This window comes from Rhinoraja longicauda, unplaced genomic scaffold (genome assembly GCF_053455715.1).
Source record: "Rhinoraja longicauda isolate Sanriku21f unplaced genomic scaffold, sRhiLon1.1 Scf000176, whole genome shotgun sequence".
NCBI lineage: Eukaryota > Metazoa > Chordata > Chondrichthyes > Rajiformes > Arhynchobatidae > Rhinoraja > Rhinoraja longicauda.
Genome location: NW_027601394.1, coordinates 57,490 through 83,499, shown reverse-complemented (window position 1 = coordinate 83,499; position 26,010 = coordinate 57,490). Strand labels below are relative to the sequence as shown.

General features: G+C 42.6%; 1 protein-coding gene across 1 annotated transcript; it reads right to left on the bottom strand.

The window, feature by feature from the left end:
- Positions 1-952: 952 nt before the first annotated feature.
- Positions 953-25,716, bottom strand: LOC144590420 (uncharacterized). The gene is made up of 11 exons (XM_078395038.1): positions 25,692-25,716; positions 24,723-24,848; positions 24,291-24,416; positions 23,774-23,899; positions 22,932-23,057; positions 15,467-15,592; positions 14,715-14,840; positions 14,050-14,175; positions 6,735-6,860; positions 1,678-1,810; positions 953-1,062 (listed from the first exon to the last, which is right to left on the bottom strand). The coding sequence occupies exons 1-11, from the start codon at positions 25,714-25,716 to the stop codon at positions 1,059-1,061; spliced, it is 1,170 nt and encodes a 389-aa protein (XP_078251164.1). The 3' UTR covers positions 953-1,058.
- Between the last annotated feature and the right edge of the window lie 294 nt (positions 25,717-26,010).

Here is a 26,010-nt window from a genome sequence, read left to right as displayed (position 1 = left end):
TATCAATAAAGGAAATTCTTGACATTTTGACGGAAAATTGATGTATGAAGTTATTGTATTTCAGAGTAGTTTCTCATGGCATCACTTTCAAATAGTCATGATGCAGAATGATTGGAAACCCTACCATACACTCCCTTTTATAGGGAAAGTGGGTGAAACATGAATTGTCTTCAGTTATCTTCAGTCTTCAGTGTCATAGCTTGTCGTAGCTTGTCGCAGGTGGACGTAGGTTGACTTCGGCTGTCGTAGGTTGTCGCCTCTGTGGTGGTAGGTTGACGTAGGTGTCGTCGTAGGTGGACGTTCTACTTGCAATGATAGGGTCGCCGGTTTTCGGTAGCTTGATGTTGACTAGGTTGTTGTAGCTTGTCGTAGACATTATCGAAGGAGGGCGGTCCAGTCGCTGGTTTTTAGGCAACCTGCTATGACTATGACAGTCGCCAGCAGTCGCCTTAAAAAACGCCTAACTGGGACAGGGCCTTTGGTGTGGAACTTTGAAATGCTTATCATTCTGGCTGGGTCCATAACACCTCCAGTAAGATAGATGGGAATTTGTAAGAAATCATTGAAGACTCTCAATATTGCTAAATAAATAAATAATACTTCCGATTTCTATTGTTTAATCAAAACTATTGATTATGTCAATCGTCAATAAGATGTCTATTAGAAAATCTATCCACGTTTAATTCCAATTGGTTTCAATTAAAACAGAATGAAAGTGACAATTGGTGCGGGTTGAGGAGCTACAATGGTTGTAGGTTGTTCTTCTCTTTCCAGGTTCATGACCTAAAATTGTTTGGAGTAGCCTTCAAATATTTTGTTAAATCGAAGGTACAGTATAACACGTTTAATCAGTTGCAATGTACCCAAATGGTGGAAATGTCAACCCATATGTTAGAATAGCATTTCTATGCATAGGCTATAGATTGGAAAATAATTCAAATAATGTTATTGATTTATTTTAAAAGTAATGAATAGAATTCACTAATATTCCAGATGAGGTGTCAAGTATTACAAATAACACTAAGTTGAAACATTTTCTCTATTCTGCTCTTCTTCTGTTACCTGCAAAAAAAATAAAATTAGTATGATTCAGTGTTTGCTTAGATTATATATTTAGATTTTTTTTAGATTTTTTAGATTTATATAATGACATTACACATAGAGGTGACATTTCTATAGATGACATTGAATGAGATTTAATTTTTTATTGTATTAGCCTTCTTTGCTAGAGATCACAAAATTGTGCAGTGAACATTTTAATTATATTCAGCGAAGTGAAAAGAAACACTAGTTCAAACCGATTGTGGATCGCCAGGCATCATCACAATATTTTGCGAGGACAAAGTGTATCTCTCTTTGGGAGACACTTGCTTCCAATATCACATTGGATATCTGTGTCTGTGATACCACTGATTCATGGGATTCTTCAACACTATTTCAATGTTTCTGTGATGACTGAAGTCAAGTTTATAAAAATGAAAGACAGTTTCTACATCTAAGTAATCACCCTCTACAGAACAAAGGTATTGTCAATATACAATTGTGATTCATTCCATTTACTCACAAAATGTACAACTAGGTTAAAGGAATATTTTTTCACAGTCACCCAACTGTTTGATTATATAACGGTCGACTTACACCACATATTTTTGCACATCATTATTTTCCAGAACGTACCTTCCCTCTGGGTTCTCAAGAAGCTTACGGGATTGAGATTGAAGGGTTTGAATAATGTTCTCTATTATTTGTTGATCAGTCAAATTCAGATCCTCACTTGTGAACGTGTACCTCAGAATAATTCTCTGTTGTGCTGCAAATAATATAAAAAAATGATTAAAGATTGAGGTCCATTGTAGATAGAATGTTCCGTGAAAATATTCTGGTGCTCTGTGTGTGGAAAATAATAGGTGTTCAGACAAACTCGATTGTAATCATGTATTGTCTTTCCGCCGACTGATAGCACGCAACAAAAGCTTTTCACTGTACCTCAGTACACGTGACAATAAAAACTAAACTAGAAACTGACCAAGGATTGCTATGGACTGATAATAATGTGGACTCATTTAGGCACTGGTCTTTTAATATGTTAGCTGTCATATCTGGACAATAACGCATTAAAAGACCACGGTCAATCTACATACTATATATATAATTCACTCTCCTTGGTATACTTGTACGGTTATTCATCTATAAAGTCAGGTTATCTGACTTATAGAATAACTAGACAAAGTGGACCCGTTGGGCCCAAACCTCTCCTGCATTGGTGCAGCAATGTATCCTCCCCCCCATCCCCTCCATCCTCAACCCCCCCTCCCCTCTCCCTTCTCCCCCCTTCCCCCCTCCCTCCCTCCTCCCCTCCCCTCCTTTTAAACTTCAAAATGTGAATAACTTTAAAAATATAACACCGATTTCAATAAAACTACTTGCATTATCACTAAAGTGACAATGGTGAGTAAGGTGGGCCTAAAATTGCAGCGGCCGTGTACCGTTTTGGCTGAAGTTCAGTCACAAACAAGATAACAAACGAGAGTTTTGGTATATAGATGCAACACAAAGAGACCATTTGAACAATGCTGTCAGTGTCAGGTTTTAAAAGGTTGGAAAGTTACTGGAGTATTCTGAGGGATAATATATTCATGCATTCAGATGGATAGGGGCTGATTAGGGAAGGCAGCACAGTTTTGTACATGGGATATCTTGTCCCATGAATTTGATTGAGTTTTTTGGAGATGTGTCCAAAAAAGTTGATGAGAGTAGAGCTGCAGACGTGTATATGGATTTCAGCAAAGTATTCAACAAGGTTCCGCATGGTTGGCTGCTCTGGAAGGTTAGATCGCATGGGATCCAAGGAGAAAAATAGCTTCATGGAAGGAAGTAAAGGGTGATGGTGGAATGTTGTTCAAGTCAAGTCAAGTTTATTTGTCACATGCACATACACGATGTGCAGTGAAATGAAAGTGGCAATGCCTGCGGATTGTGCACAAAAAAGAATTACAGTTACAGCATATAAATAAAGTTAATACAGTTAATACAGAGAAGACAAAAATTAGTCTCTGGAGTTATAAAAGTTAACAGTCCTGATGGCCTGTGGGAAGAAACTCCGTCTCATCCTCTCCGTTTTCACAGCGTGACAACGGAGGCGCTTGCCTGACCGTAGCATCTGGCATCGGACTGGAGGCCTGTGACTAATGGTGTGTCTCAGGGTTCGGTGCTGTTTGTCATCTATGTCAATGATTTGGATGAGATCGTACATGCCACAATTAGTAAGTTTGCAGATGACACAAACGTGGATGGTATTGTAGAGAGCGAAGATGGTTGTCAGAAATTGCAGGGGGATCTTGATCGGTTGGGCAGGTGGGCTGAGGAATGGTTGATGACATTTAATACAGAGAAATGTGGTGTAGCATTTAGGGAAGTCAAACTAAGGCAGAACCCACACAGTGAAAGGCAGGACTCTGGGGAGTGTTGTAGAGCAGAGGGACAGAGGACAGGAAGCTGTTCCTGAGTCTGACGCGTGTTTTCAAGGTTCGGTATCTCCTGCCAGATGGGAGTGGGGAGAAGGAATGACTTGGTGGAACATGTCTTGTGTAGGAGGGAACTGTAGATGCTGGTTTACACTGAAGATAGACACACAGTGCTGGAGTAACTCAGTGGGTCAGGCAGCATCCCTGGAGAAAAGTAACAGGTGACGTTTCAGGTTGAGACCCTTCTTCAGGCTGGGAGTCAGGGGAGGGGGAAACCAGAGGTATGAAAAGGTACAGAACAAATCAGAGTTGGCACCGATGGGCAAGGAGCCAGCAATGGATCATTTCCTTTTCTCCAGAGATGCTGCCTGACCCGCTGAGTTACTCCAGGGTTTTGCGTCTATCCTTGGGACACGTCTATGGCAATGTTGGCTTCTTTTCCGAAGCATTGTGAAGTGCAGATGAAGTCAATAGTGGGGAGTCTGGTCTGTGTGATAGACTGGGCTACATCCACAACTATCTGCAATTTCTTGTGGTCTTGGGCAGAGCTGACTTTAGGAAAGATAACCTGACTTTAGGTGAATAACCGTACAAGTATACCAAGGAGAGTGAATTATATATAAATTTAGTATGTAGATTGACAGTAGTCTTTTAATGCATTATTGTCCAGATATGACATATTAAAAGACCAGTGCCTAAATGATTATGTTTTCTTCGATGCATCTGAAGAATTATGTACGTGTATTCAAGGACTGACGAATTTCCCCAGTCTCCTGGGAGGTAGAGGCATTGGAGTGCCTTCTGCTTCAGATTTTGAATACTTATATTAATGACAGTAATGCAATTTCTTTAGTTTTTCAACATTAATTCGGCAATTCTGCCATCACTTCCTATGCATTCTGTAAGTGCTTGGCATTCTTGGGGTACCTCGGTTTGTATAATGTTTTGTATTCATTGTAATTGTTTCGCATTCAAAGGGTGCGGAATTCTTGGAGTCCTTGAGAAACAGTTTGTATAAACTGTACAAGTGGTGATCACAGTGAGTGTTGTTGAATGCTTTTGCCTCTCGGTTGTTGGAGAAATTCCAGAAAAATTCCATAGCTAAATTAAGTATATCTTTGCATTGCACTTTGCATATATCACCAAACATATACCAGTGCCTTAAAATTTAAACATGTGTATGAAGGAACTGCAGATGCTGGCTAAAAATGAAGATAGACACAAAATGCTGGAGTAACTCAGCGTATCAAGCAGCATCTTTGGAGAGGAGGAATGGGTAACTTTTCGGGTTGAGACCCTTCTTCCTTAATTTAAACATAAGTTTTATTTGATAAAAGTTCTCCAGGAAACATCATTCACTAACAATAGGTATTGGGTGTGTACAGTAATTGAAAATTAAAAAAATATATGAATTGAAATTTTTTTTTTTAAACTGAAAATGATGGAAACACTCAGCAGGACTGGCAATGTCTGAGAAAGAGACATGGAGATAATGTTTGGGACAAAAACCTCTTCAATGGAACTGGGAGAGTGAGAGAGTTTGTTTTAAGTCACAGAGAGGATGAGGGAAGGATGGGTATGACAAAGGGAATATCTGATAGAGTTCTGCCAGGGTTGGTAATATTCTGTTTTGAAGTCATGCGGTTGATTGATTAAGGAAGAGAGAGAGCAAGAGAGAGAGAGAGAGAGAGGGAGAGGAGGGGGGGGGGGGGGGGAGGGGGAGAGGGAGATTGATTAGTAGGACTAGATGTTACAATCCCTAAGGTTTGCACTACAATTGACTGGTGTTGTTCTTGGGGGTGACCACTAGGTGATGTTGCTACCATTCCGACACATCTTCAGTTGTGTACCTCAACGTCACTGGGTGTTTCGGCCTTTTATCACAAGACACCCTCAGTTGAGGCAGGCCCACCACAGGGTGATCAGACCTGGGTGTGTGTCTTATGGTTAGCCTCAAGATGGTCACGTGGCAGCCCAGACAGCATCTTTTCTTTTCAGCCACAGCCAGTGACTGCTCCGTTCGGCGGCATTTGCAAGTTCTTTGATTGCCCTCCTTTGGGCCTGCCCTCTGACTCCAACTTCCCTCTGGAGCCTTGCGGTGGAACTGGCTACAAAGCCCCTGCACCCCACCTCCACTGGACACACTCTTACACTCCAACCTCGCTCCTCTGCCTCTACTGCAAGGTTGGAATATCTCAGCCTTTTCCTTTCAAATGCCTCGTCCACAGCCTCCTCCCAGGGCACTGACTTATGACAAAGGCATTATCAAATTCTGCAATAGAATGTTCGCACTGCAGAATATACACTCTGAGAAACTGTAGTTTGTTTCTCTGATGTGCTAAATATGTACTGTACAAATTAACATGTCTTCCCTTTCCCCTCAAAATTTACAAGATTGGTGTACATTAAATGGAAAAAAACATTGCTGAACATTCTGTCCTGGGCCTCCTCCATTGTCAAATGCAAATTGGAGGAACAGAAACTCATATTTCACTTGGGCAGCTCACACCCCAGTGGTATTAATATTGGGGTTGATATTTCTCTAACTTCAACTAGCCCTTGCATCTCCTCTCTTTCCGTCCCACCCCCCCCCCCCCACATAAGTCGTTGTACTAGCTGCAAAGCCATCTTGTTAAGTCTCATTGTCTGTAACTCGTTCTCACCTAGCCCACAGCTAACAATGGCCTGTTCCCTTTATCATCGTTACTTTTTTGCATATATTTAATTCATTTGTTCTATATCGTCTATACCTCTCGTTTCCCTTTCCCTTGACTCTCAGTCTGAAGAAGGGTCTCGACCCAAAACATCACCTATTCCTTTTCGCCAGAGATGCTGTCTGACCTCCTGTGTTACTCCAGCTTTTTGTGCCATTTACCTTCTTGCCTATCTGGCAACTATCGTTTTGTGATTCACACATTGGAACATCTAGATCCCTCTAAGCTTCAGTCACCTGCAATCTCTCTGTTTGTGGACGGCGATTGGCATTTTGAATTTGCTTACTGAAGAGCATGACCTCATACTAAATTCCGCTTATCAGTTTTTAATCCAATCGTTCAACATTTCTAGCAGATAGATACAAAGTGCTGGAGTTTCTCAGTGGGTCAGATAGCATTTCTGCCTGGCTCATTGTTACTCCAGCACTTTGTGTATATCTTCGGTATATACCAGCATCAGTTCTTTTCTACTCAATATTTCCATCTCCTATTGCAATTTCAAAATGACAGCTTCACTTCCAAACTCGAGAGAATATATGCCTTCTAAAATTCCCACCATCACAAAGGGAAGAGTCGGTCACATTGGTGCTGAAGCCTGGGTCACAACTGCACACGAAGCTTCCGATTGTGTTGTTGCAGATTTGTTGACAGTTTGAGGTATCAGTTGCACATTCATCGATGTCTGGAAGAAAACAAGTGATTTGCATGTCAATTTATGTGCATGTTATTTGTCTTTGCCAACTGAAACTTTGTCAGTTCATATTTTGGATATACTGTGGACTCCAGATGTCACTGTACAGAAGCAGCTCAATATATGGAGCTCTCCTTCTCAAAAATACGATTATGGCTTTACAAATCTTAACAAGCCAGATTGACCATTGGCATCAGAGTACCAGTGGGTTTACAAACCCTCTGGAGAAATGGCAGAGGCATTGCAAAATGCACGTGCAATACTTTGATGTCAGGTTAAAGACAAGAAATTTTGGAAGCTTAGCTGTCCAGCCTATCCAATAAGAGAGAACTTTCACCACTGGAATCAGCCCAGTGATTGTCTTATGGACGACCTCCATTGCTCTGGCAGTATTCCCATTGTTGCAAAGCCGTTGCATTCCAAGACAACCACTACCATAGCAATTTTCAGTATTGTGAACCTTTGACTAAAGTCAATAAATGTTGTTGTTGCTTTAGAATTTTGTATTTACTTTGTATTTTTTCTCATAAATTCCATAATAAAGATTCAGTTATTGTTCTACATCTCAAAGTTATTTTGAAGTGACTTGTGAATTTGATAATGGTGAATTCCCATAACCCAAAATAGCATAATGTGTGGGTCCACTCTCTACTTTTTTTAGGTAAAGAAACCCAAACTGTGTGCAGTTCTGTGGTATCACTAACAAAACCATCCAGTTCTCAATCTCTAACTTAATTATAGCAAGGAAACAGGCCCCTCAGCCCACCGAGTCCTTGCTGACCCCAACCTGTTTACACGAGTTCTATGTTATCCCACTTTTGCAGCCGCTCCCTGCATAATCAGTCACGCAGCACAGAAACAGCACCTTTGGTCCAACTTGCCCATATCGATTAAGATGTCCATCTACAATAGTCACATCTGTCTGCATTTTGCTCATATCCATCTAAATCTTTCCTAACCATATTCCTGTCCAAACATCTTTTCAGTGGCCTTATAGTGCCTGCCTAATGATTTTATACACCACTATAAGAACACCCCTTGACCTCGTGCACTCCAAGGAATAAACTCCTAACCTGTCCAACCTCTCCCTATAGCTTGGCCCCTCAAGTCCTGGCAACATCCTCATGAATCTTCTCTGCACTCCAGTTTGACAGCATCCTTCCTATAACTAAACTAAAACTATGCAGGATGACCAAAACTAAACACAATATTCCAGATGTGGTCCCATTAACATCTTGTACAACTGCAACCTAACATCTCAGCTTCTATACTCAACACCCTGAATGATGAGGTCAATGTACTGAAAGCCTTCTTGACCACTCTATCTACCTGTGACACCACCTTCTGGAAACTATGTATCTGCACTCCTAGATCCTTCTGCTCTACAACGCTCCCCAGGGCCCTGTCGTTCACTGTGACGGTCCCACCCTGGTTTTATTCCCAAAATGCAACACCTCACACTTATCTGTATTAAACTCCGTTAAACAATTATCGGCCCATTTGCCCAACTGATCAAGATCCTGATGTAATTTTTGATAACTATGTTCGTGATCTATGATCTACAATACCATCCATTTTAGTGTCACCTGCAAACTTATTAATCATGCCTTGTGTATTCTTATCCAAATCATCGCTACAAACAGCAATGGGCCCAGCACCAATCCCTGAGGCACATCACAAGTCACAGGCCTCCATTCTACAACTTTCCACCAGCACCCTCTGCTTCCTTTCATGAAGCTAATTTTCTATCCAGTCAGATGTCTCTCCCTAGATCCCATGCAATCTAAGCTTCCAGAGCAGCCAATCGTGCGGAATCTTATCAAATGCCTTGCTGAAGTTCATATGGACATTATCTACGGCTTTGCCCTCTTCAAACATTTTGGTTACTTCTTCAAAAAACGTAATCATTTTTGTAAGACATTCTCCCATATACAAAACCATGCTGACTCATCTAATCAGCCCCTGTTTATCCAAATGCACATATATCTTATAAGTAAATGCACAGTGGTGCAGAAGAGTTGCTGCCTTACAGCGCCAGAGACCTGGGTTCGATCCTGATTATGGGTGCTGTCTCTATGGAGCTTGTAGGTTCTCCCTTTGACCTCTGGTTTCCTCCCACATTCCAAAGATGTTCAGATTTATAGGTTTATTGGCTTCTAGCCTAGTGTCCGTAGTGTGTAGGATAGAATAATACAGGTGGTTGCTGGTGGGTGTGGATTTCGTTGGTGGAACGGCGTGTATTTCCATACAGTATTTCTAAACTAAAGTAAAATCGTATGCCTCAGAATCCTTTACAATAATTTGCCTACCACAGACGTTAGGCTCACTGGTCTATAGTTCCCAGGCTTTTCTTTGCAGCCCTTCTGAAACAAAGGCACAACATTAGCCATCCTCTAGTCTGTTGGTACCTTACCTGTGTTTCATAATGATTCATATATGTCAGCCAGGGCTCCTGTGATTCTTTCTCTAACTTCTCACTGTGTCCTCAAATAAATTTGATCAGGCCTGAGAGATTTATCTACCTTCGTACGGATTAAGGCTTCCAGCACCTCCTCGACCGTTATGCGGACCGTCCCCAACACATCAGCATTAACTGCCCCATGTTCCCAGTCTTCACATCTTCCTCCATGGTAGAAGCAGAGGACACATACTCATTGAGGATCTTGTCCATCTTCTGACGCTCCAGGCAGAGGTGCCACTTTGGTGTCTGAGGAGCTTTATTCTCCCTTTACTCACCTTCTTCCCTTAATGTATTATAAAATCTCTTTGGACACACTAGGAGTAATTTTACGGAGGCCAATTAGTCACACGTCTTTGGGATGTGGGAGGAAACCCGAGCACCTGGAGGGAAACCCACATGGTCACAGGGAGAAGGTGCAAACTCCAGACAACCTGAGATCTCTGGTGCTGTGACACCAACTATGCCACAGTACTGCCCCGGGCAATATTATCTGCCAATAATTGCAAACTTATCCTCTGACTTCTTTTCTACTTGCAGGATTGGCCAGCTAACGTTTTGTGATTTATGCATTAGAACATCTAGGTCGCTCTAAGCTTCACTCATTTGCTTTCTGTCTGCATTTAGATAGCAATTGGACTTTTGATTCCTCTTACCAAAAATGTTATTTATTCGTGTCATGACACAACTGATTGTCAATAGCGAACAAATTTTAGTGCCACATTGTTGGCCTCTGCAAGATCCTTTACGGTGCATGTGTCATGCAGCATGTCACAGCTCAGGAGCTGTTCCATAGTCTGGAGGCCCCGTCCACACTCGCAGTTGGCCGCATCTTCAGTATATCCCCACTTCAACATGCTCCTCCCCACACCTGTCTGCAGACTGTTGAGACTGCGCCAGGTTATCCACGGTTGGTCGGAACCTGGTGGGAGTTTCTCAGAGGGATCGATTGCCACGTGAATGTCTTCCAGAGATTTCTCTAGTCTCTCTTCCCAGAGTTTGAGCCTTCTGGATGATGCACTGCAGTCCAGGGGATGGACAGAAGAGAGGAAACGTCTGCATGATTTCAAACACTGAGGTAGCAAAGGGGGGTCATGTAGGGGGTGTCTTTCATCCTCTGATTGTCTAAGGCGTTCTTTTCGACTGGCTACAGCTCTTCTGATTCCAGGAGGTGCAATGCCAGAGAGGAGATAGATGTTGTCAGTGTTGGTAGGTTTCATGCATTCACTGATGCAGTGACAACTTGTGTTTAGTACAGGATCAATCTTCCTTGCATGAGCTGAGCGCTCCCACACTGCGCAGGCATACTCGGCAGTGGAGAAGCAGAGAGCCAGAGCTGTTGATTGAATGGTTTTAGAATTTGCTCCCCATTTTGAGGTATTCAGCTTACTAAGAAGAGTATTTCTGGAACTGACGTTTCCTTTCAGCTTGGTGATATGTGCTTTGTAGGTCAGAGATCGATCAAGAGTCACACCGAGATAGACTGGACTTTCACAGTGCTCCAATCTGACTCCATTCTATGTGATCTTCAACCTGCCATTTGCATACTTGTTCTTCAAGTGGAAGGTGCAGACTTGGGTTTTAGATGGATTGGCTCTCAGGTGATTCTCTTTGTAGTTTGAGGACAGGTTGACTAAAGCCTCACACAGAGTAGCTTCTGCTTCAAGGAAGTCAGCACTTTGTGTTGTAATACACAGGTCATCTGCATAAATGAAACTCCTGGTGTTGGGATGGATGGGCTGGTCGTTAACATAGATATTGAACAAGGTGGGTGCCAGGACAATTCCTTGAGGGAGGTCCTCTTTCTGCCAGCGCCAGCGACATTTCTTCCCTGAAAGCTCGACAAAGCGTCTGTTTTCGACCAGAGTCTTCACCAGAGTGGTTAAATGCAAGTTGTGTGTCAAATTAAGTACTTTGTGTAACAGTCGGCGATGGTTTACTGTATCATAAGCGGCTGAAAGGTCTACAAAAACAGCGCCTGTGATAACACCTTCATGAAAGCCATCCCATATGTGTTGGGTGAGATTGAGAAGCACACCGCACACTGTATCCATCTTACCAAAAATAAGAACTTTACATTATCCCATACTAAATACTAATTGAAAGATTTACAGCCAATCAATCATTTTTTCCATGTCCCATTGCAGAATCACAATGTCCTCATCAATTTCCAAACTGTTGAAAATAAATCCATTCAAAAATTCCTACCATCACAAAGTGAAGAATTGGTCAAATTGGTGCTGAAGCCTGGTTGACAACTACACAAGAGGCTTCCTATTATGTTGGAGCAGATTTGTTGATTGTTTGAGGTGTTTGTTACACATTCATTGATGTCGGGTGAAAAGCAAGTGAATTGCACATCAACAGTCTGCATGGCATTTGGCTTTGACAACTGATACCATACATGTTAATATTCGGACATACCATAGACTGCAGATGTCACAGTACAGTGGCACTTCAGTAAATGAATCTCTCTTTCTCAAAAATATTGTAATGTAAGAACATAACAAGCGAAGTGTGAGCCACTCTTTGCCAGATTGATCGTTGGCATCAGAGTACGATCAGGTTTACATACCCTTTGGAGAAATGGCAGAAGTATTGAACAATGTCTTTTGCCAGTGAACTCAGATTCCAGATTTGTGAATTCAGTAAGGATGAATTTCGATAAGCTGAACTGCCATAAGGTGCGGGTGCACTCCGTCTACTTTATTCAGGTAAGGGGAGCTAGCTGTGCACAAGTATGGCACCACCAACAAATCTTCCCTATTCTGAAACTCTAAATACTTGTCAATAATGGACATCGTGCCGTTTGCCTTCTTGACCATTTCTAGAAACTGACAGCTAACTTTTCGTGATTAATGCACCGGAACATCTCGATCTCTCTGAGCTTCTCTCATTTACCGTCCCTCTGCATTTAGATAGGATTGGTCTTTAGATACCTCTTACCAAAGAGCATGACCTCAGACTTGCACAAACTAGATTCCACTTGGCAGGCTTTCACCCAATCGCTCTATTTTTCTATATCCTATTGCCGATTTACCTCATCAATTTTGAAACCTTAGAGAATATATGTTTAAGAGATTCCTACCATCACAAAGCAAAGATTTTGTCACTTTGGTTCTGAGGCCTGATTCAAAACTGCACATGAAGCTTCCAATTGTGATTTATGAATTCCATGAGGGTGAATTTCTGTAACCCGAACTGTCCAAAGGGAGGTGGGGTGGGGCTGGGGAATACATTCAATCCACATCTACAAGGTAATGGGTCCAACCTATGCACATTATTCATGGTGTGCCATCACCATTAAAATCTTCCATTTGTTCATGTCTAACGATGCAACAATAGCGGCCAATGTGCCATCTGCCTTCTAATGATATGCAGGATCTGCTGGCTGACATTTATGGTTGGCCCACTGGAATATCTGGATCCATCTGAACCAATCATTTGCAGACTCTCCATTTAAATAGCAATTGGCATTTAGATTCCCCTTACTGCAGAGCACGGTTTCACACTTCCCCGCTATAAACTCTACATGGTACAGGCATCAGAGGTTATGTGGAGCAGACAGGAGAATGGGGTTAGGAGGGAAATAGATCAGCTATCATTCAGTGATTGAATGACGTAGTAGACTGTTTTGTAAAATAACATAATTATTAATACATGTAGGTGTGTTGAATTTTGAGAATTGAACTTCCTTAACAACTAGGAATTAACCTTTGTTTTCAATTCTGTCATAAACATCTCATTATATTGTAGATTCACTGAGAATAAAATTATATCATTTTTCAGTCAAGATTTGTTGCCAAAATACATTTGTAGGCCTTCTAAATTTTACAGGGCAGTTGTATCAACCAAATTCAATTGTTAATAGTACAAGGTATTGGTTCCACACTCAACAAACAAAGAGCTGGAGCACATCACTGGATCAACATCTATGAAGGGACTTTTGATCAGCATTTACAGTTGCTAGTGTCTCAAAACAACTTGTGAAACTGTTGTGGCTGATGCTGGCTCGAAGGGCCAAATGGCCTACTCCTGCACCTATTTTCTATGTTTCTATGTTTATTGCAATTGGCATTGCCAGCTTTAATTTGTCATTTAATGTTCTGAATTGTAACAGATTGCAGACTGTCATTATACAGGGACAACACAATATATGGAGAAGAAGGAACTGTAGATGCTGATTTACACCGAAGATAGCCACAAAATGCTGGCGTAACTCAGCAGGACAGGCAGCATCTCTAGATGGGTGACATTTCGGGTCTCAACCAGAAACATCACCCATTCCTTCTATCCAGTGATGCTACATGTCCTGCTGAGTTACGCCAGCATTTTGTGTCAATCAACAATATATGGAGAGATCTTTCAAGAAAATATTGTTTTGATGCTCCAAAACATAACCAGCTCAAGGTGAACCATTCTTTGCCACATCGATCATTGGCACGAGGGTTCCTTTGAGATTTCCTCCACATTGGGGTAATGCCAAAGTATTGAAAAGGACAGGTATAATATTTTGACTTCACAGGGTAATAATGGGGGAAATGTGGGATTTTAAATGCTTTTAATGTATGACAATTTATCTTGAATTTTTTATACTTCTGCATTATATTAAGGTGATGAAAATCCATTTTTTGACAATCTACGATTGACTGGGCAGCTCCAAATGCAACAATAAATAGCATTTGCTAAATAGGAGAAACCATCTGTTTTAAAACATCCTACCATTACAAAGGGAAGAGTTGGTCACATCGGTGCTGAAGCCTAGGTCACAACTACACACAAAACTTCCGATTGTGTTGGTGCAGATTTGTTGACAGTTTGAAGTATTGGCTGCACATTCATTGATGTCTGGAGAAACAGTGAATGAAACCTCAATCACATCTATTACATTTAATGTCACCAACTGCAACTCTCTCTGTGTTCATATCATGGCTTACTGTAGACTATAGAATGGGACTTTACAGAAGCAAATCAATATGTGGAGATGTCATTCTTAAATATATTGCTTTGACATTGCATCACCAAAATAATTTATGCCACTCTTTACTACAAAGATCAGTGCAATCACAACACTTTTACATATGTTTTGGTGAAATGGCAGAAATACTAAAATATACAGTTGTTGTAATTTGTCATTATAGTGTAATGTTAAGAAATTTTGGTAGTTTTATTTCCTGAACACTCAAGAATTTGCCTTCATTTTTACAATTATTTGTGCAGTAAAATTTTTGCTATCGTGAAGATTGACAGAGATTGAACGTTATTCCTTTTGGATCAATATTAATGAGTGTTTGTTGAGGCACCTACTCTTTTACAGGCCAATAACAACTGCAACATTAAGAATTATTCCTTAAATCTGATAAGTGAGGTGTTTGACAACATCCTACCATCACAAAGTGAAGTGTTGGTCATGGTGGTGCTGAAGCCTGGATCACAACTGCACACGAAGCTTCCGATTGTGTTGGTGCACATTTGTTCACAGTTTGAGATGTTGTTTGCACATTCATCAATATCTAGAGGGAAAACAGTTTGTGATACATCAATAATTTCTGTAGCTTTGCCAAGAGAATTTAATATAGCGATATTCTACAGATAATAGGATGTGAATTCACAGATCTAAGGGAAAAAATCAGTGGTATTTATCAAATAAATTACATGGAAAATAGTACAGCACAGGAACAGCCCCTTCGGCCCACAACGCTTGTGCGGAACATAATGCCAAGTTTAACTGATCTTACTTTGATGTTTTGATGTGCAATTCCTAACATCATTTAATATTGGCATCACACTGCTTTCAAGTTTAACATGTGCTTTGGTGAAATGGAAGGAGCATTGAAACAGGGATGGTCAAGATTTAGTTGACATAGACTTGAAATTGCAGAGAAGTTGCTTCCCTCTCAGTTTAAAGATGAAAAATATACTTTAGACACTAGGAACTACTGATGTTAGTTTACAAAATAAAGACATAAAATGCTGGAGAATTTCATCGGGTCAGGCAGCATCTCTTGAGAACATGGATAGGTGACGTTTCGGGTCAGGAATGTACTATGTTTTACAGGGCATCAAATCTACGTGGCCCAACAGCCACATTGAATATTGTTCACAATCTGTGGGAAACAATACATTTGAACCTTCCTACCATCACAGAGTGAAGAGTTGATCACATTGGTGCTGAAACCTGGGTCACAACTGCAGACAAAGCTTCCGTTTGTGTTGGTGCAGATTTGTTGACAGTTTGAGGTGTTGGTTCCACATTCATCGATGTCTGGAAGAAAACAAATGTCAAACACTTGCACGTTATTTGCCTTTTCTGAAGTAAACTTTGTCACTTAATATTCTGAACAGGAGTAGTTGGCAGTTTGCCACCCTTGCCTCCACATGTCATTGAGATCAGAGTGCCTTCACATTGACATATCCTTTGGTAAATGTGCATAATTATTGAAACATTCTCAAAAGGGAAGGGCAACCAGCCAGAAGTTGTGCACATTGGCACAAATGACATAGATGGGAAAAAGAACAAGGTCCTGCAAAGTGAAAACAGAGCATTAGGCAGAGGATTACAAAGAGGGACTCTGAGGGCAGTAATCTCTGATTTCCTCCCGATGTCCCAAGCTAGTGGGGTTAAGAATAGGAAGATAGGGCAGATTAATGCATTGCTCAGGAATTGGTGCTGGGGACAGCGATTCCAATTTTTAGACAATTGGGATCCCTTCTGGGGCAGACGTGACGTGACCTCTACAAGATTAATAGGTTGATTCTGAACTGGTAAGGGACCAATATCCTTGCTACCAGGAGCGTTTAAATTAGGGAGGCAGGGAGTTAGTAGCCCGTGTTGTTGGTCAGAATTTGGCTGTCTGATGGGAAGTTAGAGGTCATAAGCAGTGTCTCAAAGGAAGGACATGCAGGGGGAGGTGAAGCAACATGGTGACACTGAAAGGCCGAAGTGTGTTTATTTCAATGCAAGGAGAAAAGTGGGGTAAACAGATGGACTTGGAGCTTAGATTAAAGCTTGAGACTCCGAGAAGGAGCCAAAAGATTTGGAGAAGTTGCACTACTAATCTGGGAGACTGTCACGGCAGCACGGCATACTGGAGGATTCATCCATTGAGATGATATGGGTGGCATTGAGAAATAAGAAAGGTGCCAGTACTCTAACGGGATAGTACTATAGAGCCCCGCAATAGCAACAGGAGGTGGAGGTACTGTCACCAGCCTGACCGCGGGAGAAGACTGCAGGGAAGAGAAAAGACATTCTGGCCTTCCATCACAGTGAGGAGGTGACTGGAGGAGACTCACTGTGATGGATGTTTCTTTTTGTTTGGTGTTGGTTTATGATTGTGTGTTATTGCTTATTTCTATTGCTTATTTTTATTGGTCTTATTGTTGGACTGTGGGTAATCTTTCATTTCACTGCACATTTTTGTGTATGTGACAAATAAATTGACTATTGACTATTGACAGATTACTCGACCAGCTTTCCAAAGCAACAGGGGTTGTCTTAGTGATTGACTTTCCCAATATTGACTGGAACTTGATCACTTCCAAAGGCTTAGATGGGGCAGATTGTGTGAGATGTATCCAAGTTTCTTGAAAAAGTCTGTGGATTGTCCAACCAGAGAAGGGGACATACTGGACCTTGTGTTGTGAAATGAACGTGGCCAGGTGACTCGTATTGCAGTGGAAGATCATTTTGGGGATAGTGACCACAACTCCATAAGTTTTAAGATTGTTATGAATAAGGAGAAGACTGGTCCTTGTTGGAAGGTACTAAATTGGAGTAAAGCAAACCACACATGATTAGACTGGAGTTCAGGAGGGTGGGAGTGCTGGGAGCAATTGTTTTCGGGTAAATCCCACATCGGACTTGTTGGAGACATTTAAAGGCCAGTTGATTGACGTTCAGAACCAGTATGAACCAGTAAAGAGAAGGGATAAGGATGGCAAAGTAAGGGAACCTTGGATGGAAAAATGAGGTCACAAATTTTGTCAAAAAGAAAAAGTAGGCTCATGCAAGGTTTAAGAGGATAGAATCAGGGCATGCCTTTGAGGAATATCAGGACAGAAGGAGAGAACTGAAGTGGGTGATTAAAAGGGCCAAAATGGACCACAAAATGGCTCTGACAAGTCAGATTAAAGAAAATGCGAAAGCTTTTTATGCCTACATTAAAAACACGAGGGTAACCAGGGAATAGGTAGGACCACTCAAGAATAAGGGGAGGGAACCTGTGCTCCAAGTCTATAACTCCCTGATGGGATGCCTGCTTTCATAGTTGGGTCATTGAGTACAAGAATCAGAAAGTCATGATGCAGATTTATAGGACATTTGTTAGGCTGCATTTGGAGTATTATATACAGTTTTTGTCGGCCCATTGTAGGAACAAGGTGAGGGAATTGGACACGGTGCAGTGGAGTTTTGCCTCTTTGTCGGGTACGTTGAACAATCCCTGATCCGGGCGTACACCGGCCCCATCCCCGAACTCTACCTCCGCTACATCGACGACTGCATTGGTGCTATCTCTTGCACCCATGCAGAACTCACTGACTTCATACACTTCACTTCCAATTTCCATCCTGCCCTTAAATATACCTGGACTATCTCCGACATCTCCCTCCCATTTCTGGACCTCACCATCTCCATCACAGGAGACAGACTAGTGACTGACATCTACTATAAACCCACTGATTCGCACAGCTATCTGGACTACCCTTCTTACCACCCGGTCTCCTGCAAAAAGTCTATCCCCTACTCCCAATACCTCCGTCTACGCCGAATCTGCACCCGGGATGAGGTGTTTCACACTAGGGCATCAGCGATGTCCTCATTCTTCAGGAAACGGGGCTTCCCCTCTTCCATTATAGATGAGGCTCTCAGTAGGTTCTCTTCTACATCCCGCAGCTCCGCTCTTGCTCCCCCTCCCCTCACTCATAACAAGGACAGAATCCCCCTCATTCTCACCTTCCACCCCACCAGCCAGCGTATCCAACAAATCATCCGCCAACATTTCCGTCACCTACAACGGGACCCCACTACTGGTCAAATCTTCCCATCCCCTCCCCTTTTTGCGCTCCACAGAGACCGTTCCCTCCATATCTCCCTGGTCTATTTGTCCCTTCCTACCCAAACCACCCCATCCCCGGGAACTTTCACCTGCAACCGCACGAGATGCAACACCTGTCCCTTTACCTCCCCCCTCAACTCCATCCAAGGACCCAAACAGTCTTTCCAGGTGAGACAGAGGTTCACCTGCACCTCCTCCAACCTCATCTATTGCATCCGCTGCCTCAGATGTCAACTTATTTACATCGGCGAAACCAAACGCAGGCTCGGCGATCGCTTCGTTCAACACCTGCGCTTGGTCCGCATTAACCAATCTGATTTCCCGGTGGTCGAGCACTTCAACTCCCCCTCCCACTCCCAGTCTGACATTTCTGCCATGGGCCTCCTCCAGTGCCATAGTGAGGCCCACCGGAAATTGGAGGAACAGCACCTCATATTTCGCCTGGGCAGCTTGGAGCCCAGTGGTGTGAACATCGACTTCTCCAACTTTAGATAGTTCCTCTGTCCCTCCCGTCCCCTCCCCCTTCCCTGATCTCCCTCTATCTTCCTGTCTCCACCTATATCCTTCCTTTGTCCCGCCCCCCTGACATCAGTCTGAAGAAGGGTCTCGACCCGAAACGTCACCCATTCCTTCTCTCCCGAGATGCTGCCTGACCTGCTGAGTTACTCCAGCATTTTGTGAATAAATACCTTCGATTTGTACCAGCTTCTGCAGTTATTTTCTTATATTACATCTAGTGCAATGTGCTATCAAGCTTTTCAATTATCTGAAAATGCGAGAGCATAGAACAGGGAATGACAGGGTTGAAAATTGTTCTTCATTATTTTCTGGCGATTAATGCTGAAAGGGTTGACGGTGGACATGCAATGGAAGGCATTTAAAGGTCGCATGGATGAACTACAACAAATGTTCATCCCAGTTTGGCAAAAGAACAAACCAGGAAAGGTAGTGCATCCGTGGCTAACAAGGGAAATCAAGGATAGTATTAAAACAAAAGATGAAGCATACAGATTAGCCAGAAAAAGTAGCATACCAGAGGACTGGGAGAAATTCAGAGTCCAGCAGAGAATGACAAAGGGCTTAATTAGGAAAGGGAAAATAGACTATGAGGGAAAACTGGCAAGGAACATAAAAACAGACTGCGGGATGAGGTGTTTCAGACTAGGGCTTCCGAGATGTCCTCGTTCTTCAGAAAACGGGGCTTCCCCTCCTCCATTATAGATGAGGCTCTCACTAGGGTCTCTTCTACATCCCGCAGCTCCGCTCTTGCTCCCCCTCCCCCCACTCGCAACAAGGACAGGATCCCCCTCGTTCTCACCATCCACCCCACCAGCCAGCGGATCCAACATATCATCCACCAACATTTTCGTCACCTACAACGGGACCCCACAACTGGCCATATCTTCCCATCCCCTCCCCTCTCTGCGTTCCGCAGAGACCGTTCCCTCCGTAACTCCCTGGTCCACTCGTCCCTTCCTACCCAAACCACCCTAACCCCGGGCACTTTCCCTTGCAACCGCACGAGATGCAACACCTGTCCCTTTACCTCCCCCCTCAACTCCATCAAAGGATCCAAACAGTCTTTCCAGGTGAGACAGCGGTTCACCTGCACCTCATATCATATCATATCATACATATACAGCCGGAAACAGGCCTTTTCGGCCCTCCAAGTCCGTGCCGCCCAGTGATCCCCGTACATTAACACTATCCTACACCCACTAGGGACAATTTTTACATTTACCCAGCCAATTATCCTACATACCTGTACGTCTTTGGAGGATATAAACTTGATGATTCCTCCAACCTCATCTATTGCATCCGCTGCTCTAGATGTCAACTTATTTATATCGGCGAAACCAAGCGCAGGCTCGGCGATCGCTTCACTGAACACCTGCGCTCGGTCCGCATTAACGCAACTGATTTCCCGGTGGCCCAGCACTTTAACTCCCCCTCCCATTCCCAGTCTGACTTCTCTGTCATGGGCCTCCTCCAGTGCCATAGTGAGGCCCGCCGGAAATTGGAGGAGCAGCACCTCATATTTCGCCTGGGCAGTTTGCAGCCCGGTGGTATGAACGTCGACTTCTCCAACTTCAGATAGCTCCTCTGTCCCTCCCTTCCCCTCCTCCTTCCCAGATCTCCCTCTATCTTCCTGTCTCCACCTATATCCTTCCTTTGTCCCACCCCCGACATCAGTCTGAAGAAGGGTCTCGACCCGAAACGTCACCCATTCCTTCTCTCCCGAGGTGCTGCCTGACCTGCTGAGTTACTCCAGCATTTTGTGAATAAATCGATTTGTACCAGCATCTGCAGTTATTTTCTTATACTGCAAAAGCTTTTATAGATATGTCAAGAGAAAAAGATTAGTTAAGGCAAATGTAGGTCCCTTGCAGTCGGAAACAGAGGAATTGATCATAGGGAACAAGGATATGGCAGACCAATTGAACAAATACTTTGGTTCTGTCTTCACTAGGGAAGACATAAACCGTCTGCCGGAAATAGCGGGGGACCGGTGGTCTAATAAGATGGAGGAACTGAGGGAAATCCAGGTTAGTCGGGAAGTGGTGTTAGGTAAATTAAATGGATTAAAGGCAGATAAATCCCCAGGGCCAGATAGGCTGCATCCCAGAGTGCTTAAGGAAGTAGCCTCAGAAATAGTGGATGCATTAGTGATCATTTTTCAAAACTCTTTAGATTCTGGAGTAGTTCCTGAGGATTGGAGGGTAGCTAATGTAACCCCACTTTTTAAAAAGGGAGGGAGAGAGAAAACGGGGAATTATAGACCAGTTAGCCTAACATCGGTAGTGGGGAAAATGCTAGAGTCAGTTATTAAAGATGTGATAGCATCACATTTGGAAAGTGGTGAAATCATCGGACAAAGTCAGCATGGATTTACCAAAGGCAAATCATGTCTGACGAATCTTATAGAATTTTTCGAGGATGTAACTAGTAGAGTGGATAAGGGAAAACCAGTCGATGTGTTATATCTGGACTTTCAGAAGGCCTTCGACAAGGTCCCACATAGGAGATTGGTGTACAAACTTAAAGCACACGGTATTGAGGGTTCAGTTTTGAGGTGGATAGAAAATTGGTTGGCGGACAGGAAGCAAAGAATAGGAATAAACGGGTCCTTTTCAGAATGGCAGGCAGTGACTAGTGGGGTACCGCAAGGCTCAGTGCTGGGACCCCAGTTATTTACAGTGTATATTAATGATTTGGACGAGGGAATTGAATGCAACATCTCTAAGTTTGCGGATGACACGAAGCTGGGTGGCAGTGTTAGCTGCGAGGAGGATGCTAGGAGGCTGCAGAGTGACTTGGATAGATTAGGCGAGTGGGCAAATGCATGGCAGATGCAATATAATGTGGATAAATGTGAGGTTATCCACTTTGGCGGCAAGAACAGGAAAGCAGAGTATTACCTGAATGGTGACCGATTGGGAGAAGGGGAGATGCAATGTGACCTGGGTGTCATGGTGCACCAGTCATTGAAAGCAAGCATGCAGGTGCAGCAGGCAGTGAAGAAAGCGAATGGTATGTTGGCATTCATAGCAAGAGGATTTGAGTTTAGGAGCAGGGAGGTTCTGCTGCAGTTGTACAGGGCCTTGGTGAGACCGCACCTGGAGTATTGTGTGCAGTTTTGGTCTCCAAACCTGAGGAAAGACGTTCTTGCCTTAGAGGGAGTACAGAGAAGGTTCACCAGATTAATCCCTGGGATGGCGGGACTTGCATATGAGGAAAGACTGGATAGACTGGGCTTGTACTCGCTGGAATTTAGAAGACTGAGGGGGGATCTTATAGAAACATATAAAATTCTTAAGGCGTTGGAGAGGCTCGATGCGGGAAGATTGTTCCCGATGTTGGGGGAGTCCAGAACCAGGGGTCACAGCTTAAGGATAAGGGGGAAGTCTTTTAGGACCGAGATGAGAAAACATTTCTTCACACAGAGAGTGGTGAGTCTGTGGAATTCTCTGCCACAGAAGGTAGTTGAGGCCAGTTCATTGGCTATATTTAAGAGGGAGTTAGATGTGGCCCTTTTTGCTAAAGGGATCAGGGGGTATGGAGAGAAGGCAGGTACAGGCTACTGAGCTGGATGATCAGCCATGATCATATTGAATGGCGGTGCAGGCTCGAAGGGCCGAATGGCCTACTCCTGCACCTATTTTCTATGTTTCTATGACTCTATGAGTCACCTCCTGGTGCATATCAATGACATTTGTGACACAGAGAAGTCAGGGGCCAGTCACTAGAATCCAGTGAATCCAGTCAAGCACTTTCAAGTCTTTTGTATTATCCAATTAAAACTCTACCACTTGTAATCATGAGATGCAAAAGAAGATAAGCAATCCTATGTTGAAATAGTTTATCCCTAAATTCTCCCTTTCTACCTCAGGAAAAGTACCAATCCTGTGAAGCCTCACAGCAAATTAAATGATGTGTTTTTTCATTCATCTTTTCGTTGAGCAAAATCTTAATGGGAGCCAATGAAGAACTCCCAGTGTTCAATATTATTCCACAACTCTGAGAAAATGTTTGAAAATATCCTACCATCACAAAGCGATGAATTGTTCACATTGGTGCTGAAGCCTGGGTCACAACTGCACAGGAAGCTTCCGATTGTGTTGTTGCAGATTTGTTGACAGTTTGAGGTGTTGGTTGCACATTCATCGATGTCTAGAGAAATAAGCTCAGTTACTCAGCCAGAGGAGGTAGTTGAGGCCGGTACAATAACAACAAATTGAAAGACATTTGTCGAGGTACATTTATCAGGATGGTTTTGAGCAATATGGACCAAAGGCAATAAATGTGACTACCTTGGAGGGGCATCTTGGTACACATGCACGTGATGGAGCAAACAGATCTTTGACACTGTTACTCTATGAGTCAAATCCTGGTGCATATCAATGGTGCATAACAATTTTGTCACTGTGTTTTTAAATGAGGTCCAACATATTCCTCACATGATTTTACACACCTCTAAGCTCACCCCTCATCCACCTGCACGCCAAGGCATAGAGTCCCAGCTTCTTCAAACTCTCCCCACATCTCAGACCTTCTAATCCTGGCAACATACTCATTAATCTTTCCTGTACCCTTTCCAGCTTAACAGCATAATTCCTAAAACGTGGTGCCCTGCTGCCCATGTAAATAAAGGCAATTATTTTTATTTTTTTTTTGGTCATCACCATGACCCATTCGGTGGCACGGTTTTGGCAGCTCACAAATGGCAAGGGACAATCGCTGGATTCCAGAGTTGACATCTTACCATTGGTGTTTGGGAAAAGTTCAATTTGCCATACAAGCTGACAGCTGTACCAGGGTGAAGACACACAGAGAACTACTACCCCTTTTACACATCTGTAAAGTACTTTGTATTAAAAAAATCCTACCATCACAAAGGGACGAATTGGTCATGTTGATGCTGAAGCCTGGATCACAACTGCACACGAAGCTTCCATTAGTGTTAGTGCAGATATGTTGACAGTCTGAGGTGTTTGTTGCACATTCATCGATGTCTAAAGAAATAATCACAGTTACTCCTATTGCTGATTGTTGACATTTGACAATACATTTTCAAACTCGGCATAAATATCTCATGTAAACAAGGCAGGCTGTCTTCTAATCCTGGCAGAAGTAGTGCATTGCTTCAAGCAGTGTAATATTTAGGCTATTAAAAAAAGAACTAAACACAAAATCCAATCACACCATGATTCATTTTGTGGCACAGTTTTGCAGCTCAGAGAAGTCAGGGGCCAGTCACTGGATTCCAGCCTTTCCAGTGAAGCAGTATAATCACCAGAGGTTGCCTCACTGGAAAAACACCTGACATCTGCCTTCTGTGGCGTTTCCTGCTTACCACATCCTTTTTTCCCAAGTGTGGGAAACTGTGTATTTGAATATTCCTACCATCACAAAGGGAAGAGTTTGTCACATTGGTGCTGAAGCCTGGGTCACAACTGCACACGAAGCTTCCGATTGTGTTGGTGCAGATTTGTTGACAGTTCGAGGTGTTGGTTCCACATTCATCAATGTCTGAAAGAAAAAGAATGAATGACATGATGAACACTTTCAAGTTATTTAGTTATACCAATTACAACTACCACATGAGATTAAAAAGTGGTCATGCAATAATACATTACAAATCATTGATCCCGACTTTTACACTTCCTTCTGCAGGAAAAGTACTCATTGTGTGAAGACTCAGAGTGATTGAAATGCTATTCTCTCTTATTCGCTATTAAATTGTGAGATCAGCAACATGTTACAGTGTGGTATGAACTGCCACTGTTAAATATCATTCCCCAACTCTGACAAAATATGTGCTTGAAACTATCCTACCATTACAAAGCAATGAATTGGTCACATTGATGCTGAAGCCTGGGTTACAACTGCACAGGAAGCTTCCCATTGTGTTGGTGCAGTTTTGTTGACAATTTGAGGTGTTGGTTGCACACTCATCGACATCTGGAGGACAAAGATGTCAAACACTTTCATGACATTTGACTTTGTCAATTGAAACATTGTCTTTTAAAATAACAAGATGGAAAAGACTATACACAATGCCCCTGGTTTTATATTTTATCCCTATTTTTATACTTTTCTACAGGAAAAGAATCTATTCAGTAAAGTCAGGTACAAAATTAAATTATCTCCATTTCCAGTCATTCTTGAGGTAAAATGCTTATTTTAGACCAGCAAACATATACAGTGCTGTAAGAACTGCATCAGGAAATGTTATTCCCGACTCTGAGATAAGAAGTGTTTAAAAACACGTTACCATCACATAGAGAAGAGTTGGTCACGTTGATGCTGAAGCCTGAATCACAACTGCACAGGAAGCTTCCGATTGTGTTGGTGCAGATTTGTTGACAGGTTGACGTGTTGGTTTCACACTCATCAATATCTGGAGGACAAAGAGTGAATGACATGTCAAACAATTTCATATTGTTTGGTTTTACCAACTGAAACATCATCACTTGATATTATGAGATGGAAATGAAGATATGAAATCCTGCAGGTGTAATAATTTATCCCTATGTTCACACTTCCTTCTGCATGAAAAGTACCCATTCAGTTTCATTTTTGTTTATTGTCATGTGTACCGAAGTACAGTGAAAAAGGCCAGTTACCCCTGGTGCATTGATCGACTTAATGGTGTGTCAACGACTGCAATATCATTGCACCTTTTTGAAAATTATGATTTTGCCTTGTAATTTTTGAACAACAGCATGACTCATTTGGTGGCACGGTTTTGGCAGCTCACAAATGGCAAGGGACAATCGCTGGATTTCATCCTTTACCTCTCACCATTGGTGTTTGGGAAAAGTTCCATTTGCCATACAAACTGACTGCTGCACCAGAGTGAAGACACACAGAGAACCACTATCCCTGTTACACATCTCTGAAGAATTTTACATTTAAAAATTCCTACCATCACAAAGGAAAGAATTTGTTACATTGATGCTGAAGCCTGGATCACAACTGCACACGAAGCTTCCAATAGTGTTTATGCAGATTTGTTGGCAGTGTGAGGTGTTGGTTGCACATTCATCGATGTCTAAAGAAATAATCACAGTTACTCCTGCTGCTAATTGTTGACAATTGCCAATACATTTTCAAACTCAGC